At 35.8% G+C, this 20,836-nt stretch overlaps 1 protein-coding gene across 3 annotated transcripts in view; it reads left to right on the top strand.

The window, feature by feature from the left end:
* ZNF292 (zinc finger protein 292) overlaps positions 1–20,836 on the top strand; it is a 74,933-nt gene that overhangs the window by 26,210 nt on the left and 27,887 nt on the right. Inside the window, exons 2-4 of one of the 3 annotated variants that reach the window (XM_059701014.1) lie at positions 5,533–5,687; positions 5,882–5,960; positions 8,223–8,358. In XM_059701014.1, coding sequence (XP_059556997.1) covers positions 5,533–5,687; positions 5,882–5,960; positions 8,223–8,358 — 370 coding nt within the window. Of the gene's footprint in view, positions 1–5,532; positions 5,688–5,881; positions 5,961–8,222; positions 8,359–12,775; positions 12,885–20,836 lie in introns of those variants that run through there. The other 2 variants (XM_059701015.1, XM_059701016.1) reach the window with 2 other exon arrangements.

Raw genomic sequence — 20,836 nt, 5'->3', positions numbered from 1 at the left:
ACATACCCCAACCAACTGGGGGGATCAAACCTGCATCCTAAGTATGTGCCCTGACTGGGAATTGAATCTGCAATTGTGTGGCTTTTTTAATTCTTTATTTTTGGTGCAACGTACAGATCAGAAACCCACACCTGAAACCTATATGTTCATGTTGACCAGTGTCACCCCCCAAAAAAATAATTAAAAAGAATTTTTTAAAGCAATAAAAACATATCCTCAGATGAGGATTAAAAAAAAAAGTCATCCATGGGATTCCAGTATGGCTGTGTGACTTTTTGATATAGGTATGTGATGTAATTCTGGCCATTGAGACCTGATGAGACATCTAATGGGAATTGGGTTGGGGGTATTCTGGAAAAGGTTTCCTTGTCCCTAAAACAGAGGCACATGAAAAGATGGCCTCTTCTTTTCTTCCAGTTATTGCTGACCCTGGGTAAGAAGCTTGTTTCACTCTCTTGACACACCTGGGTGTTAGGTGGGGCATCATCTGACAATGGAAGAGTGAAGACATAGGTTGGTCATATGATAAACCTTTCTTTTTTTTTTTTTTTAATTAAATCTTTATTGTTCAGATTATTACATTTGTTCCTCTTTTTCCCCCCCATAACTCCCCTTCTCCCAGTTCCCGCCCCACCCTCCACCCTCACTCCCCACCCACCGTCCTCATCCATAGGTGCACGATTTTTGTCCAGTCTCTTCCCGCATCTCCCACACCCCTTCCCCCCCCCCCCCCCAAGAATAGTCAATCCATTCCCTTTCTATGTCCCTGATTCTATTATGATCACCAGATTATTTATTCACTTGATTCTTAGATTCACTTGTTGATAGATGCATGTTTGTTGTTCATAATTTGTATCTTTACCTTTTTCTTCTTCTTCCTCTTCTTAAAGGATACCTTTCAGCATTTCATATAATCCTGGTTTGGTGGTGATGAACTCCTTTAGCTTTTCCTTATCTGTGAAGCTCTTTATCTGACCTTCAATTCTGAATGATAGCTTTGATGGATAAAGTAATCTTGGTTGTAGGTTCTTGGTATTCGTCACTTTGAATATTTCTTGCCACTCCCTTCTGGTCTGCAAAGTTTCTGTTGAGAAATCAGCTGACAGTCGTATGGGTATTCCCTTGTAGGTAACTGAGTTTCTTTCTCTTGCTGCTTTTAAGATTCTCTCTTTGTCTTTTGCTCTTGGCATTTTAATGATGATGTGTCTTGGTGTGGTCCTCTTTGGATTCCTTTTGTTTGGGGTTCTCTGCGCTTCCTGGACCTGTAGGTCTATTTCTTTCACCAGGTGGGGGAAGTTTTCTGTCATTATTTCTTCAAATAGGTTCTCAATATCTTGCTCTCTCTCATCTTCTGGCACCCCTATAATTCTGATGTTGGTATGCTTGAAGCTGTCCCAGAGGCTCCTTACACTATCTTCGTATTTTCGGATTCTTTTTTCATTTTGCTTTTCCGGTTGGGTGTTTTTTGCTTCTTCACATTTCAAATCTTTGCCTTGATTCTTGCGCTCCTCTGGTCTGCTGTTGGGAGTCTGTATAGTATTCATTATTTCAGTCCGTGTATGCTTAATTTCTAGTTGGTTCTTTATCATAACATCAAGGGTCTCATTAGATTTCTTGAGGATCTCACTACATTTATCGGCGGCTTCTAGACAGTTCTTAAGAGACCTTAAAAGTGTGGTTCTGAACTCAATATCCTCCATTGACAGTTTTGTCCTGTTTCTTTGTCTCCGCATTTTTTATGCTTTCTTGGTGCACCCCCTAGTGGTCTTTGTGCACAGTCTTGTTGTAGTTAAGCCTTGATTGTTGTCGGCAATACCGGGGGTGATTTGACCTCCAGGCTAACTGGCTATGAGAGTCCGCTGTGTCTGCAGTGGGAGAGCTTCTGTGCTGGATCTCTAGGGCGGTGCTAATCTAGCGTTTGCCTGAGGCTATCCGCCAAATGGCTCTGTGCAGGGCTTGGGCAGGGCGGGTCCCCGGGGATCTACAGGGCGGGCCGGAGCTAGCAGTTATGGCTGCTCTCAGTTCCATCCCTAGGGGCTCTGCCTCACAGAGTCCCAGCAACTGCTGCAAACCTCGAGTTCCGACCGAAGCCAGACAGTCCCGCTTCTCCCGTTTGAGTCTGGGTCCCTAGAGACTCGCCCGGATCTGGAGCTCAGAGTCTGAAACTCTTCCCGATTGAAAACAACAACTGCACCCTCCGCCTCCAGCCCGCTCCGGATGCACTCCGCACCTTAGTATTTCACTTCAGCACTGCGCCTCCTCTGAGTCTGGGTATGATATTCTCTTTCCTCCTAGTTGTAGAATTTCCGCTCAGCCAGCCTTCCTGTGCTTCTGGATGATGTCCGTTCTGTCTTGTTGTTTTTTGAAGTGGTTGTTCGAGGCAGCAATCTCCAGCGTTAACCTATGCCGCCATCTTGGTTTTCTAATCGATAAACCTTTCTTATTGTTACAGTGTTTTGAGTTGCATTTTCTTTTAGCTAAAATAATCTTAACAGATGAAGTCAAGTTACTTAATTCTATTGTGGCTGGCAAATTGGATAAAAAGTATTTAACCTCATGGAGTTATGAGGAATAATTGAAATAATATAGGTAAAAGGCACTTTGTAATTGTAAAGTAATTCTGCGTATTTATAGTTCTGTTACATTACCACAGTCAGTATCTGTTGGCCAGTGGACAGAATGTTTCACAGAGAGTGAGACTGCCTGGCTTTGCTAATTACCAATTGTATTAATATTGTGCAGGTCACTGGACCTTTTAATTACTCCTCTCTAAAACAGAATTAAATGATCTTTATAATTCTGTGAAAGGAATGAGTCTGAGCATCGTGGGATGCCCACCTGAAAGCCCTTATATAGATTAAGGCAGTAGGTACAAATAAGTACAGTGGGGCCTTGACTTACAAGTGTCCGGACTAACGAGTTTTTTGAGATACCAGCTGTCTCTCGGCCAATTTTTTGCATTGAGTTGATAGAGTAATTTGAGTTAATGAGCTCCTTAAGGTGCTCAGTCTCGGAACGAATTAAACTCATAAGTCAAGGTCCCACTGTAACTCTCTTACTGTTTTGAAACATCGATGTGAGAAACACGGATCAGTCGCCTCTTGCATGCACCCCAACTGGGGATTGAACCTTCCCCCCTTCGGTGTACAGGACAACAATCCAACCAACTGAACTACTCTGGCTAGGGCAATAAGTAACTCTTTTAATTGAGGAAAGCATAATTTATTAACCAATCATGTTTGGGGTGCTTCCATTTTCACAGTGGTTCTACTGATCTTGCTGTCTTGAAAAACTAGGTAAGCTCTACTATCAGTATACTTGCTGGTTATGAATATCAATTCTCATAGCTTTATGCAGTTAGGCAGATATTTGCTTTTCTGTTGTTGTTAATCCTAACCCGGAAGGTACTTTTCCATTTTTATTTTATTTTTTTAGAGCGAGAGAGAGTGGAAGGGAGGGGGAGAGACAGAGAGAGAGAAAAAACATCGATGTGAGAGAGACACATCAATTCATTGTCTCCTGCATGTTCCAACCCAGACCTGGGATCAAATTGCAACTGAGGTGCTTGCCCTTGACTGGGAATTGAACCCGAGGCCCTTTGGTCCATGGCTGACACTACCACTGAGCAAAACTGGCTAGGGCTCATATAACATTTTTTAGATATAGAACGTCATACTCAGTTTTATTCCTAGAAGTAGAGGGACAGTAACAGAAGAATCCCAGAATGCAGATTTTTCCATTCATTTGGCAAGTTTTGTTTAGATTTTGTAAGTCCTGTTGAGAGATTGTTTTGACTTCTGACACCAAATAGTAGGTGTCCTACAATTCAATCCAATTCTGACACTAGCTGGAGTTAGTGTCAGATTCCACAGGTTAAAGGGCTTAGTACCACAAGGTGTCCCTAACTTCAGATGCCAATTGTAAGAACTGGGTCTTCAGGTTACCTGCACTTTTGTCCAACTTGGAGGGGTTGGGCTCTATGAATATATGATTATGCAGAAAGTGAGTTTTTATTATATTGCCCCCTTTTTAAAAATTTATTATTTTTTTGAATCCTCACTCAAGGATATTTTTCCATTGATTTTTAGGGAGTGGAAGAGAGAGGGGGAAAACAGAGAAAATATCAATGAATGATAAACACATTGATTTGTTGCCTCCTGCATGAGGCCAGGCCAGGGCCCGGGCCGGAGAGGAGCCTGCAACCAAAGTACTTGCCCTTGACTGGAATTGAACCCAGGACTCGTTGGTTTGCAGGCCAACACTATCCACTGAGCCAAACCGGCTAGGACTATTGTGTTGCCCTTTCATTTGCCAGATTACCTTTTCTGTTCCTCCTTTCTTCTTCCTTATTCTCTGTGATCACTTACTACTTCTGCTACTTAGAGGTTAATAGAGACAGGATAAGGCAGTATGTGTTTTCTTTTGAATGTTCATTTCCTCTTTCCTTCCTTCCTGCTGTCTCTTCTTCCTTCCTAGCTACCTACAGTTGTTTTTTGGTTTTTTTTTAAGTTGCTTCTGTATGCCAGAGGACACAAGCCCTTGTGGAGTTTCCTTCGAGATAACATCCTTTCTGGGAAATGACATCTGAATTTTCACATGTGATGAGATGAGTCTTAAACCATGAAGTGTGAAGAGGACCAATTGTGGCAGTCTTATATTTGAAAAAACACATTTAATTAGAGCCCTACTTCATTTAGCATAATTCTAGAATCTTTTAGATAGTTTTTAGTAATTCGTGATTTTAGTAGTTATCTTAACATGTGGATATTTAACTACTGTAGCAGTTTCTTCCATCTCTTTATTCTGTAGATAAACAGCATGAAAGTGCTGTTTATTTTTTTGATAATTCTGACAAGGTGAATTTGAAATATGTACTTCATTAAGGAATGAGGGTTGCTTTTAATTTAATAAATAAGTACTTTATTACAAAAATCACTTGACCTTGTAATTAGTCTTTAATATTGATTACATTTGTTGAAGGTCTTTAGATGATTTTTTAAATATTAAAACTTGTTATAAAAGACAGTAATGGTATGTGCTATAATTTTTTATTAACTGAAAAATTACGTTTTTTGTGACTATATGTGATTCATTTATTATGTGTTGAATTTTATATTCCTTATACAAAAAAATAGAAAACAAATACTCTTAAATTCTTCACTGCATGTCTGGTCTAGTATTACTTGCCCAGATGTCTTCTATTTAAAATAACTTAAATCTTAGAAATTTTGAGTGAAAGCTGGCATTTTGACTAGGGTAGAAAAGAGATAATGCTTACACTATTTAACACCAGCCTTTATGAAATGATGTATTATTGAATGAATTAACACTCTTTTTTTCCCCCTCTAAAGAGAACTGGAAGTAAGACTATGGTTTTATAACTTTGAATATTTTAACCAGTATAAACTAATTTTTGTTTTTATAAATAAAAAATTATTTTTAAAATTTCTCAGGGAGGAAAGAAAAATAGTTGATTAGTCAATGTGTAGTTTGATTTACATTGAATACTTTTTATTATTCCTTCCAAAACAGACACTCCTTGAATATGCAGAGAAATGGAAAACTTCAGAAGATCCCTTACCTTTGCTGGAGGTATACACAGTGGCCATCCAAAGTTATGTAAAAGCCCGACCTTATCTTACCTCTGAATGTGAAAATGTAGCACTGGTTCTGGAACGCTTGGCATTGTGAGTAGACCTTTGAGTAAATTAAAATTAGGTTTAGCTTTTTTTGTTTTACTTTTATATCTTAGCTCTTATGATAATTTAAATTTAAATAGATTAGTTATGGGATGTCTACTGATAATGTTAGAATTCATTTTATCTTACTTCAAATTTTAATAATTATATATATCTTTACCAATTTTTGTTTTGTTTTTTAGAAGCTGTGTTGAACTTCTACTGTGTCTGCCTGTTGAGTTATCAGATAAACAATGGGAACAATTTCAGACACTGGTGCAGGTGAGAATATTTACCTGTTAGGTTTAATATAGGTACATTTTAAGTTAGTTTTCTTTGTTCTTAATAAATTATTGGGTTAAACTTGAAAACACCTAACGACAAATTTTAATTGCTCTTGTTATTGTTATTAACACTAGTGTTTTGCATATAGTAGATGCTCAATAAATGTTTCCTAAGTGAATTTACACATTTAGGTAGTTTGGTTGAATAATACACTGTTCTTTAAGATCAGGTAACTAAAGGACTTTGTTAGAGTAGTAAGGGAACACAAAAGAAAATGTCCTCATTTGTATTAAGGGACAGTTTAACTAATATTGAAAATCTGCAATATACTTAATAAGAATGTAACATATCTCACTTTTTTTTTGTCTCTCACTTAAGTCTTATGAAAACTTTGTGGGGGTAGGTATGTTTTTTCCCATTTTAAAGGTGAGAAAACTGAGGCTCATACTCTAAAATATTTATTTTCTCATACTTATGCAGCTAATATCACAGAGTAGTTGTTTGAACCCAGGTTTTTCACTCCAAAGCACATGCTTTTTTTTCCCTAGAGCTGAAAACACATGCTTTTTATTTCTTTTATTTAGTGGTTTTTATTCTACTTAGATGAGTACTACACAATTTTACACTTAGTTATTTTGGAGCATTTTCAAGAACATTAAACTTTGTTTCAGGCACTGGATTGTGCTGGATATATTATAGCGTCAAGTAAATTTTGATCAATTGGATAAAAGAGATGTTCCTGCTAGCTAGTTTTCAAAAATATAGTTGTCTTTTTCTCTAGCCACAGTTCTTAAAGTATCCTTTGGCCTTATGTTTTTCTGTAGGAGATGTATTAAAGAGGATTACTCTCAAATTTTAGAAGCATTTGAAATATAGTTAGAGAAAGCAATTTTCCTATTTTATATTAAACATTAAACTCTATCAAGTGCAGAATTCTTGAAGGTAGGATTCATATCTTAATACCTTTGGATTCTATTATGTCATATACATAATAGATACTTAAAAAGTGTTTGTTGAAATGAAAGTGTCTTGTCCTGTTTGTCACATTGCAACTAACTTTTGATCATGCAGTTTCTGCTTCAGCATATCATTCCTTGTGTCTTAGGATTTTTTTCCTAATGTGTTTATTTTTAGGTAAATAATTCAGAACTTTTCATTGTTTGGCATTCAGATACACTCTACACAGAATTAAATAAGTTGTTTATATACAAATATACTACTGAATCCCTCATGCTACTTAATTTTTTTTGTAAGATAAACTTCTGAACTTTCCTTTTTAAAACAATAGCACTAATTGATACTTTTTTATGTGAGTTAATGCGAAGGAAATAACTCTTTAAATCCCTCTATAGTATTTTCAGCAGTTGCTCAAAGAAAATTTTTAAAAGCACTTGAAATGGTTGCAGTGGGCAAGTTTTATGGTGTTGAGGAATAGCTATTTTGTATAAACATAGCATGCAGTTTTAAGTTTCCATGACACTTTTCTCTTAGAGTTTCCTCGGGGTTATTTTATATCTACTTAACAGCATTTGTTTCATTTTACCTGTGTGTCAACTGTTTAAATATTTTTAGCCGACTAGAAGGTAAGCCCCATAAACACCGGGACTAGTTGTTCTCTTCCCTAGTACTTTCTCCATAGAAATTCTCAGTAAACAGTTTTGAATTGAATAAAAATTATTGATCTTTGGTGGTCTATGGAATATGCCAATTGCATGAAAGTTTGGAAAACTAATAAGTAAGGTTCGTGTCAGCTTTAATAGGATTTTGCCAAGGTTATGTAGTAAATAAATGAAAAATCATGCATTTATTTAGTTGGTTTGCTTTCATATGTCTCTTATTGGAATATGTGTAAGTTGTCACTTAGGCCTTGATGCAGGTCTGTCATTTATTAATGGTAGAAGTTTTTGAAAATTTTTTTACTAACACGGGATGTAAATGTGTAAGGTCTTTTACACTATGGGTATTTTGATAACTTCCTTGAGAAATAACCTTGCTCTTCCTGGTTTAGATTTTGGAGAAAAATTAATATGGACTTATTTATAAAAATACATTGTTTTTATTTAAAATTTATAATAATATAATGCTTATCCTTGAGATTTGACTTTAAAGGCCAGAAGGAATTTAGCACTTTGTAATGTGGCATGAGAATTTGAAGATAAAAGTCTTATTTTTCAAAAGTTTAGTATTATATTTAAAGCCTGATAAGCTTGCTTTTAAAAATCTGTTGTAATTCTTTGGATGTTTATTTAATATTTATAGGTAGCTCATGAAAAGCTGATGGAGAATGGCAGCTGTGAATTGCATTTTTTAGCTACTCTAGCTCAAGAGACTGGGGTGTGGAAAAACCCGGTACTGTGCACTATTCTTTCCCAGGAACCATTGGATAAGGATAAAGGTAAATTTTCTAGAGAGAGAGAGAGCGAGAAAAGAGAAAAAAAGAATCATTAGACCAGAGAAAATTAAGTACTTAAAATTGTTTTGATATAATTCATCTCAAGATATTCCAAACAAGGATCATTTAATTACATTTTATCTGAGATGGTTGAGGCCCTTCATTTTTATTTTATTTGGGGGAAAGATGTATTTATAGGACTTTACAATCATATCATTACAGAGAAACTAATTTTTTCCCCCCTAACATCTCTTTAACAGAGGTATTCCTTTTACAACATCCTGATAGGTGGCAATCTGGCTTATATTTAATATCTAACTTACTTGACAGATGGAGATGCTGAAATAGGGTAGTTAAATTATTTTCTTGAAAATAGAATACAAAATTAGTGCTAGAACTTTCAAGTCTTCTGTCTCTAAGATTAGTATTGTTTCTCAAGCAGCTTATTGCTCAGTCTTATTTTATCCAACTTAGTTGTTATTGTATGAGTTCGGCAATAAAGACTCCAGTTAAACTCAGACTGGCTGGTATCCTGTTGGAAGTAGATGGCTAAATCACTAATATGCATAACAATGTTCAGAGTACAAAAATTGTATATATCACAAAGAAGGGCACGGTTGTTGTCTTTAGTACTTGAGATTATTTTGGAAAGTGCCCAGCTTTCACTCTAATCTTTCCCAAGGTATTAAATTAGAGAATTAAATAAGCTGCTTCCATTGTTTATTGCAGCTTTTCCTGTTGATTGATTGCAGAGTCTAAGTATTTTGCAATATGATAGCAAATTATGAAGGCTCTGAGAAGGGAGTATAAATAGCCCATTGCTTCTGAACGCTTCTGATACTTTGATATTTACTGAAAGGCTTCCCTGCTAATCTCCAAAGTTCTCTTCAAGCTGGTTGTTCCTACATGGCCTCCCTTCTTACCATTGCTCCATTGCTTTTCTGATAGTTTATAGCAATGTTATCTGTTTTTTAAATTTTCATAAGAAGTTTATTTAGTACCCCCTTCCTTTGTGGATATCCACAGATTAGCTACAGTGTTCTCCATACCTTAGAGAAATAAAGAATAGACACTCATTACTTAAAATAATAAGAAGAACATTTAAAAGTTGAGAATCTTAGTATTTTGTTTTGTTTTGCCTTTGGCATATTAGTTTTCTTTCCATTATATTAATAACACTATGTTGTTGTGTTTTTTTGCTATAATGAAATTATATTTTCTAATGTTCTCAACTTTTAAAAATATTGGATGTAATATATTAATATCAAATTACATTGTATAATTTTTAACAGTTTTAAATGTCCTTTAATATGCATGGTTTCATTTAACCTTCACAATGATCCTATGAAAAAGGTAGGCTCTTTATTCTGTTTTACAGATCAGAAAGTGGAGGCTCAGAAAGATTACTTGTATTTTCTGTATCACATTGCCACTGATGTGAGGCAAAAGCAGGAATTGAAATGAGATCTTTAACTTCTTTTTATAATATGCCCTGTTGAACTTAATAAAATAAAATTTCATCTAGTTTAAATAAAGAATTAACTCCTTGCCCTGGCCAGGTGGCTCAGTTGGTTGGAGTGTTGTCCCATGCACCGAAAGGTTACGGGATCAATTCCTGGTCAGGGCACATATGGGAGGCAAACAATGTTCTTCTCTCTCTCTTTCTCCCTACCACCTTTCCTTGCCCTCCTTCCCTTTCTCCTCCCTTTCTAAAATATCAATAAAATTATATCCTCAGGTGGGGATTAATAAAAAAGGAATTAACTCCTTTTTTTTTTTTTGTCTGAAGAGCATTTTTGCCAAACTCACACATTATGCTAAAGTAGGAAAATGAAACTTTCACCTTAGCAGAGATTTAAAATTTATTTTAAAAGAAAGTGCACTCCATTTCCTGTTTAAATGTGCCCAATGTTGTTTCTGTTAACAAATGTCTGCCCATCTCTGTGCTGCTTTATTTCTTGGTCTTCACCTGATATAGCCACTGGGATAATTTGGATTATGCAACCAAGAGGAGTTTCTACAATAGCAGATGGATTGTAGATAGCCAGACTTTCATACAACTCATGAAGCAACCAGAGAAATATATGATCGAGGAATTTTGCAGCCATAATCTTTACTTTGTTCTCTGTTATTTAGAATGCTTCTTTGGTGGGAGTTATTTTATGTATAATTACACAAATTATTCATTTCCTTCTTTGAAAAAGTCGAAGGAACTAACATTTTACACACACGTGCTAATTTATTTACATTTTCAAATTTGATGAATCAAAAGGAACTTTTAGCTTTTTATATTATACTAGAGGCCCAATGTACAAAATTCGTCCAAGAGTAGGCCTTCCTTCCCTCGGCTGCCGGCACTGGCTTCCCTCTGGCACCCAGGACTCAGGCTTCTCTCCAGCACCCGGGACCTGGGCTTCCTTCACAGTCCCGGCTTTGTCTAGAAGGTCGTTGGAAGGATGTCTGGTCTAATTAGCATGTTATGCTTTTATTATTATAGATATTCAGCCCCTTGGTTTAACTTAATCTAACCTATAGCAGCTTTGAAGAGAGGAGCTAGAGCTCAGAGATTAAGAAGTACATGTCAGTAGATATAGCTCATTAGTTTATAGTGAAGTCTTTGAGTTTTGATATAGTATTTCAGTGATTTTCAACTGGTGTGCTGTGGCACCCTGGTATGCCACAAGAGGCACACCAGTGTGCTGCAAGAACTTTTAAAACATGCACTACCTGACTATTTAGGCAGGGGCACTGACTTCTTTTCCCTTAGATGGTCAAATTAAAAAATTACAACAGCCAACACAGCAATAGCCATCAGGTGTGAATTAATCGAAATTAGACCTATTTTATGTCAGATGGGCAAAGATATATATATATATATATATACACATATATATATAATTTATTTATTTATTTACTTACTTACTTACTTACTTATTTATTTTTACTGATTTTAGACCTACTAAAATGCAGCTAAACCAAGAAATCTTTTTGGGATTGGGGGTGGGCATGACTCAAAATTTAAAATGCTGGTTTCATTTTAAGATGTTAGCCTCCTAGAATAAGGTAACTCTAATTACTAGACCAACATAATTCAAGTAGATGGCCTTTGAATATCACAGGAACTTTAGGCTTTCATATTACTTGTACTTTTCTTTAATCATAATCTTGGGATTGGAAAGACCAACTGAATACTCATTTTTTTAAACTCAATTTTTGCTCCCTTCTGAAACATAACTGATAAATACATTGGCCTTTGCTTGAATATTTCTAGAGAATGGTAACTGTGTAGTTCAGTCCGTTCTTAGCCCTCTATTAGAAAATAGTCATTGTGAAAACCATATTCTTAGAGTTTACATCTTTTGGATCTAGTGTTACCTCTAAAGCCATACTGAACAAGAGTATAAGTCCCTCTTTTTGCACCATATCGATTGAGATATTTAAAGATTGCCATCATGTCAACACTTAGTCATCTTTTCTTTTGTAGACTAAGAGCCTTCCTGGTGTGGCATGCTTTTAAATCTACAATCATGATACCTAATTTTTGAGTAGATTTTGTTGGTGGTCTCATTAATGTGTAATTCTCAGAACTTGATGTGTACCCTAAATATGAGCTGCCATTGGTACTCTCTCTCCTTCATCCTAATAATTTATACTTAGTATTGACTTAAGATGACATTGTCTTTTGGGGTAGCCATATCTTTCTCAAAATTCAACGAGGTCACTAAAACCATACACACACACATTTAAAGTAAATGCTACTATTTTAAATTCTTTACATTTTTATACTTTGTCTTTTGGCACATAGGGTATTACTTTTTTTTCTCTTCAATTTCACTCTTTAATAAGGTTTATTCTGTCTCTGTAACTTGTCAAAATCCTTTTAAATCTTGATTTGTTATTCAGAATCCTTTTCAGTTTCCTCTAATTAGCAGAGTTATTAGTGTATATTCTGTTAGCATCCAAGTCCTTGATAATAATCATGAAAAGATCATATCCAGAATACCTAGTCCCTGTGATACTTACAGAAATCGTCCTTGCCTTCAGTCCTTTAATCAATTTTTTTTTATTATTGCTTCATCAAACACAACTATTTTTTCTTATGTCTGTCCCATGCTTCTCATTTTGGTCTATAAGGATTTGATGAAAACTATTTGGCTAAAGTTCTGTCAAGTTAGACTGTTTAATATTGAGGTTAGTCTGATCTAATTTATTATTTTTAAATGAACTTTTTATTTATTTTAGATTTATAGAAAAATTATGAAGAGTTCCCACAACCATTTTCCTATTAATATCTTATTATGATATATTTGTCACAATAAGTTGATATTTGATACTTTATTATTAACAGTCCATACTTCATTCAGATTTCCTTAGTTTTTACCTATTGTCCCTTTTCTGTTCTAGGATCCCATCCAGGATTCCACATTACATTTAGTCATCATGTCTCCTTAGGCTGCTCTTGGCTGTGACAGTTTTTCAGACTTTCCTTGTTTTTGATGACCTTGACAGTTTTGAGGAATACTGGTCAGGTATTTTGTAGAATGTCCCTCAATTGGGATTTGTCTGATGTTGCTCTCGTGATTAGAACTGGGCTTGTGGGTTTGGGGGAGGAAGATCACAGAGGTAAAGTGCCATTGTCACTACATTATATCTAGGATGCATACTGTCCATATTACTTTTGACTGTTGATGTTAAACTTGATCACCTGGCGTAGATAGTATGTTTGTCAGGTTTTCCACTATGAAGATACTATTCCCCCCCCCCCCCTTTCTATGCTGTCCTCTTTGAAAGGAGGTTACTATATGCAGCCCACACTTAAAAGGCAGAGAATTAAGTTCCATTGCCTTGAGGGGGTGGGGGGCAGTATCTACAGAGATTATTTGAAATTCTACACAGGAGATTTGTCTTTTTGTCTCCATTTATTTACTTAGTCATTTATATTCATGAGGATTCTTTGGATACTTATTATACTTGGTCATAATCCAGTACTACTTTATTTTGTTGCCCCAGTTGTTCCAGCTTTGGCCATTGGGAACTCTGAGTTAACTTCTGTGCCCCTTTGACATAGCCCCATCATTATGAGTTATATTTTGTTTGCATACATCCTTGCTTTCTGGTACTACAAGATGCTTCAGGCTAATCTTACATATTTCCTGTCCCAGTTCTAAAATCAGCAGTTTCTCCAAGAAACCCTAGTTTCTTTTATTGAGAATAGTATTAGATACCAAAACCTGGTAACTGGGTGTTCTCATTAATACTGGGATGAACTTGTTTCTAGGACCTCTCAGTAGACAAGGCAAGAAAACATATGTTGGTATACTAATCTGTATATGTACACATATCTATAAATTTCTATGTGTAACTAGCCATATCTATATACTGATGTCTCTAACTGTAATCCATACCACATTGATCATTCTAGCATCCTCCTCTTACCCTATAACCTTCACTTCAACAAAGTGTTATATAATTGGAATCATACAGTATGTGGTCTTTTCAGATTGTCTTTTTCTCCTATTGACCATCCATATACTTAATCAGTTTTGCTACATACACTTTCTTTTACCGTTTTATAGAGTTCACTTATCCAAAGTTAGTTAGGTAAGAATAAGAACCTTTTTCCCCCACCTCTTTCAGGGAAATTCTTTCATAACATTGGTAATACAATTAGATTCTTTTGACATATTTTACATTCTATCCTGGGCTCCCCAGACCTCCTAAATAATTTTTTAAAAAATTTCCATTCCTTAGGATTCCCTCTATGCTATAAAGTTCTATGGGTTTTGACGAACATGTGGTGTCATGTATCCACCATTACAGTATCCTACAGAATAGTTTTACTGCTCTAAGAAAATCAACTGCTTCGCTTACTTAGCTTTCTCCTGGACACCTGACAGTTCCTGACCTGTTCACCATCTTTTCTTTGAGACTGTCATAATTAAAGCCTTTTTGGTCTAGTTTCTTTCACTTAGCAATATGCATTTAACATTCATATATGTCTTTGGCTTAACATCACATTCCTTTTTATTGCTGAATAATATTCCATTGTATGAATGTATCACAGTTTATCAGTTCACCTAGGAAAGGACATCTTGTTTACTACCAGTTTTTGGTGGTTGAATAAAGCTGTAAACAGTTGCATGCAGATTTTTATATGGACATAAGTTTTCACATTGATTGGGTTAAATACCTAGGAGTATGATTGCTAGATCATATGGTAAGACTATGTTTTGTTTTTTAAGAAACTACTAAACTCTCTTGAAAAGTGGCTGTACCTTCCCAGTTGGTGTGGGTCAGTGGTTGAGCATTGACCCTTAAACTGAGAAATCCCTGGTTCAGTTCCCTGTCAGGGGGCATGCAAGAGGCAGCCAATTGATGTGTTACTTTCAGTGATGTTTCTATCTCTCTCTCCCTCTCCCTCTCCCTTCTCTTTCTCTGAAATCAATAAAAATGTTTTAAAAAGTGGTTTACCATTGTGTATTCTCACCAGCAATGAAATGAGTTAGTGTTACTGTACACCCTCACCAGTATTGTCTGTTTTTAGAATTTTAGCCATTCTAATAGGTGTGTACTGATAACACATTGTTGTTTTAATTTGTATTTCTATAATGACAAATTATATTGAACATCTTTTAACATGCATTTTTGCCATCTGGATATCTTTCGTGAGGCATATGTTCAGACATTTTTTTGCCTATTTTTTAATTGGTTTGTTCATTTTCTTGTTGATTCTTAATAGTTCTTTGTATATTTTGGATGCAAGTACTTTATCAGATATAAGTTTTGCAAATATGTTCTTTTACCCTATGGCTAATCCTTTTTTTAAATAATGTGTGTAACAGAGAAGTTTTAAATTTTAATGGAGTCCAACTTACCAATGTTTTCCATGTTTTTGGCATTTTATTTAAATGTCATATATTTTTCTCCTGTAAGTTTTATACTTTTGCATTTTTCATTTGGGTGTGTGATCATTTTGAGATAACTTTTGTGAAGTGTGACTTAATTTATGTTTAGTGACTCTCCTTGGCTCTTCACAGTCACACTTCTTTTACTGAACAATCACAAGCCATGTTTTTAGTATAATTAATTTGGAGACTTAGGATTATATCTATTCCTCTAGTCTACAGTTTTGCAAAATGTACCTTTAGCCCCATTTTGAAAATTACATTTTACCATCTGTTTTCATTTGCTCCATTGTTCTACCCTTCTCAGTGTAAAGCTTATTATCAGAACCACCATAAAAAAATAGAGAAATTTTTCTTTTTCTCTGTCATCATAAGTAATAGATCATCAGACCCAGTCAGCAGGTCTTTTTTTCCTCAAAAGTTACTCACCTCCACCAGTTTGATTTTTCTCAACATTTTTGGTGAGTTAGGATTCATCTTGGCCTTAGCTTTAATAATGTTTTGCATACTCACAGTGTATCCTTGGTCCTGAGCCTGCTTTTCCTTCTACATGTCATCATTTGAAAATCTAAATTCTGAGAGAGCTCTCTATTACAGTCACACTGAACCTCTTCAGCCCTTTCTACTTATATATTGGGATAATCTGCAATTGCAAAAATTGTATTTTTATCACTTGCCAGTGTTTTCTTGAATCTAAAAGCCCTATAACTCCCCTCCCCTCCACTTCATTTTCAAAAGAAATTTCTAAAGCTTAAGCTTTTCATAGTGCTTATAAATCTACTTCAGAATTTTATGAGAAAATAAGTGTTTATTTCAGTAATAAACTTTACATTTTTAAAGTGAACATGGAAAAATTGCTTTCTTGTTTATCAGATACTAGAGGCCCAGTGCACGAAATTCGTGTACGGGGCTAGGGGTGGAGGGGGTCCTTCAGCCCAGCCTGAAACCTGTCGCAATCCGGGACCTCTTGGGGGATGTCTCACTGCTGGTTTAGGCCCGACCCTGCTAAACCGGCAGTCGGACATCCCTCTCATAATCCAGGACCGCTGGCTCCTAACTGCTTGCCTGCCTTCCTGATCACCCCTAACTGCCTCTGCCTCGGCCCCCACCATGGAGGCTTCGTTTGGAAGGACGTCTGGAATAACGTCTGGTCATTTGGCGGTCCAGTCTAATTAGCATGTTACGCTTTTATTGTTATAGATTAATATACACAAGATGTAATGATATCTGAAAGGTGGAAAAGATGAGAAGATGGAGCAAGTGATAACTTATACTTTCAAGGCCAGATCTGATTATTACATGCACAGCTACATTTGCTTTCAGATAGTAAATCTCCAGTCCTTTCACTCTTGGATACTTTTTGTTACATATATATGGTGTGTGTGTGTGTGTGTGTGTGTGTGTGTGTGTGTGTGTGTGTGTGTATCTATCTTTACCTGTTTATATATAGAATTCCTAAAGGGGTGACTTTGAGACCTAGACTTAAATCTATTGACAATGTTTTGGGGTTTGTTTTTTAAAATTTATTTTTATTGAAAGTATTACAGATATCCCCCTTTTCCCCCCCATTGACTCCTCCCCTCTACCTCACAGCCTCCCCCCTATGCCTTCACCGCACGGTGTCCATGGGTTATGTATATATGCACATAAATTCTTTCGTTATTCTCTTCCTGGCACCCCCTCCCCCCTTCCCTCTGAAGGTCAGTCTGTTCCTTGCTTCCATGTCTCTGGATTTATTTTGTTTGTCAGTATAATTTGTTTATTAGATTTCACATATAAATGAAATCATGTGATACTTATCTTTCTCTGACTGCCTTATTTCTCTTAGTATAATATTCTCCAGGTCCTTCCATGCTGTCTTAAAGGGTAAGAAATCCTTCTTTTTTACAGCTGCATAGCATTCCATAGTGTAAATGTACCACAGCTTTTTTATTGCCTTATCTACTGATGGCGCTTGGGCTGTTTCCAAATTGACAATGTTTTTTGTGTTAGGACATTTCTTACACAAAGTCACTAAAAGAGCACCTTTATAGAGTATGTATTAAAACTGTTAGAAATACACTTTTCCTAACCTTTCTATCTTTCCTTTTTCACATTTCACTTTGCTTTGTTTCTCTTTCTTTGTTCTTAACTGACATTGTCTTCTTATAAAACGTAAGTAAATTGACCATTTTAGGTTTTTTTTAAAAATGACTACTAAGTTATATTGTCTCTTACTTGTGTAGATCCCTTAGATCCTTAAGGATCAGCAACTCTGGATAGAATTAAGCTAATAGAACTTAACAGCAGTAAGCTTATAAAAGTAGTCTCTGTCCAATTTCAGGCTGATGACATGTTTTGTATTTATTTTATATTTTGTTAACATTCATTATACTCTGTTATATAATTAAATAGAAGCATAGTGACCCCCAAATTTTTATTCTTTCTAAAAATGATTTTAAAATATATAATAAGAGCCTAAGCGACCCTTACAGCAGAATGACCACCAGGGGGCAGATGCTCAACGCAGGAGCTGCCCTCTGGTGGTCAGTGTGCTCCCACAGGGGGAGCGCTGCTCAGCCCGAAGCTGGGCTCACAGCTGGTGAGCGCAGCAGCGGCGGCAGCAGGAACCTCTCCTGACTCTGGGGCAACGCTAAGGAGCAGTGAGCAGGTGGGCAGTAAGGAGTAAGGGGTCCTGGACTGCAAGAGGGCTCAGGCTGGGCTGAGAGGGGGAACACCCGCCGCCCCCCCCCTCCCCCCCCCGCACGAATTTCATGCACCAGGCCTCTAGTTAATAATAATTTTATATGGATAACTATATCAGAATTTAATTACTAATAATTGTTATTTCACATAAAAAATTTTTAGTGTCACATGCTAACTAGGTAGACCTAGGATATGAAATATTTAATCTTTAAAAATTATGTTTTATATCAATTGTTTCTAAAAATCATTTATGATCATGGAGTTTACCATAATCAGTTATAACCATAAAATTTCAGACTTAGTAAAAAAGCAAGCAACTTGACTTAAGAAATTCTGAAATCTTTAAGTGAAACTTCTCTTTCTTATAAATGTAATATGGTCCTCAGGAAAGGGTAAGAGGTGGGTGAATATTAAGACTATCTATAACTGGTAATTTTGACAATGAAATATACTTAGCTAGAACATTTGTCTCAATCTTGGCTGTGCTTAAATCACCAGGAGAGTTTTTTAGACACACTAGTGCTGGAGGCCTACTTCAGTCCAATTAATTAGAGCCTATGTGTGAGCTGTAGGCATTAGTACTTTCTAGATGTTTAAGATTATTGTACAGGTGGGGTTAAGAACCACTGACCTAAAGCTTGAAATGTTGTGTTTTTATTAAAGTTCCAAATTTAGAATTTTTTGATAATCCTCACCCAAGGACATGTCCATTGATTTGAGAGAGAGAGAAAGAGAAACATCGATTGATTGCCTCCCATATGCACCCTGACCAGGGATTGAACCTACAACCCAGTTATGTGCTCTGTCCAGCAGTTGAACCAGTGACCTTTCATGTATGGGATAATCTCCAACCAACTGACCCACACTGGCCAGGGCTGGATTTTTTTGACTAACATTGCTGAATTGTTTTTTTTAATGCATAAAAAGCACATAACAATCAAATGTATAATTTAATCATTTTTAAATGTACAGTTTAATAGTGTTAAGTATGTTCATTGGTGTGAAGTACACAGATCTCCAGAACTTTTTTATATTGCAAAAGTAAAATTGTATAGCAAAACAACTTCCCTTTTCCCCCACCCTCCACTTCCAGACCCTAGATAACCAGCATTCTATTTTTTGTTTTTATGACTGTCTACTTTATACCTCATATAAATGGAATCATACCATATTTACTTTTTTTGTGTGACTGGCTTATTTAACTTAGCCAAATGTCCTCCATATTGTAGAATATGACAGGATTTCCTTCCTTTCTATGGGGTGAATAATAGCTTATTGTGTGTGTGTGTGTGTGTATATACCACATTTTGTTTATTCATCCATGTGTTGATGGGCATTTGAATTGCTTCCACCTCTTGGCTGTTGTGAGGAGTGCTGCTGTAAATATGAGCATGCAGATATCTCTTCAATAGCCTCCTTTCAATTCTTTTGAGTCCATACCCAGAAGTGGGATAGTTAGATCATTTGGTAGTTCTTTTTTAATTTTTTGAGGAACTTCAGGTTCTTCCATAGAGGTTGCAGCATTTTATAGTCCCATCAATAGTGCAGAAATGTTCTAATTTCTTCACATCCTCACAGACACTTGTTTTTTTGATAGTAGCCATTATGATGGGTGTGAGCTAATATCTTACTGTTTTGATTTACATTTCTCTGATGATTAGTGATGTTAAGCATCTTTTTATATGCTTATTGGTCATTTGTATGTCATTGGAGAAATACCTATTCAAGTCTTTTGCTCACTTTTTAATAGGATTTTATTTTTTGTTGTTGAGTTGTAGGAGTCCCTATATATTCTGGATGTTAACCCCTTACCAGATGTATAATTTGTAAATATTTTCCCCCATTCTGTACATTGCCTTTTCACTCTGTTGATTCTGTCTCCTGTTTTGATGCAACAAAGTTAAGTTTGATGTAATTCCATTTGTCTGTTTTTGTTGCTTATCCTTTGATGTTATATCCAATGAATCATTGCCAAATCCAGTGTCTTGAAACTTTTCCCCTTTGTTTTCTTCTAGGAGTTTATATTTTTAGGTCTTACATTTAGGTCTTTAATCCATTTGGAATGTTTTATGTGGTGTAGGTAAGATAAGAGTGCAACTCTAATCTTTTGCATGCGGATATCCTTTCCCCAGCACCATTTGTTATAAAGACTGTCCTTTTTCCATTGTGTGGTCTTGGCACCCTTGTTGAACATCGTTTGCCCATACATGTGAGGGTTTATTTCTGAGCTTTCTATTTTATTGCATTACCTATATGTCTATCTTTATGCCAGTGCCATACTGTTTTGATTACTGTACCTGTAAGTGTGAGACCTCCTACTTTGTTCTTTTTTGAAATTGTTTTGGCTATTTGAGGTCCTTTGAGATTATAATTGTAGGATAAATTTTTCTATCTCTGCGAAAAATGCCATTGTGACTTTTATAGGGATAATATTGAATCTGTAGATTGCTTTTGGTAGTTGTAACTCTTAACATTATTAAGTCTTCTAATCTATGAGCTTGGGATCTTTCTATTTACTGTGTCTTTAATTTTTTTATCAGTATTTTATAGGATCCACTGTATAAATTTTTCATCTTCTTGGTTAAAGTTTATTCCTAAGTATTCTCTCTGCTGTTATTGTAAATGGAATTTTTTTAATTTTCTTTTCAGATTGTTCATTGACTAGCTACTGAAGGATAAAAATCATAAAACTTTTAAAATAAATCTGGCAAGCTCTAAAAGAGGGAGTCTTTGATGTGGTATTATAAGTCTAAAGGAAAACATGTTCTGGATTGGAGCAAAGTAGAGAAAGATATGGAAGAAAAGGGAGGAGAGATAAAGCAGTTGAAGAGAAATGGACAAGGGAGGATGGGATAGGTTCTCAATTGAGTATTAGAATGTAATCTACTTTT

This window comes from Myotis daubentonii, chromosome 6, assembly GCF_963259705.1.
Source record: "Myotis daubentonii chromosome 6, mMyoDau2.1, whole genome shotgun sequence".
In the NCBI taxonomy this organism is placed as follows: Eukaryota; Metazoa; Chordata; class Mammalia; order Chiroptera; family Vespertilionidae; genus Myotis; species Myotis daubentonii.
This window is presented reverse-complemented; position numbering and strand designations above follow the sequence as displayed.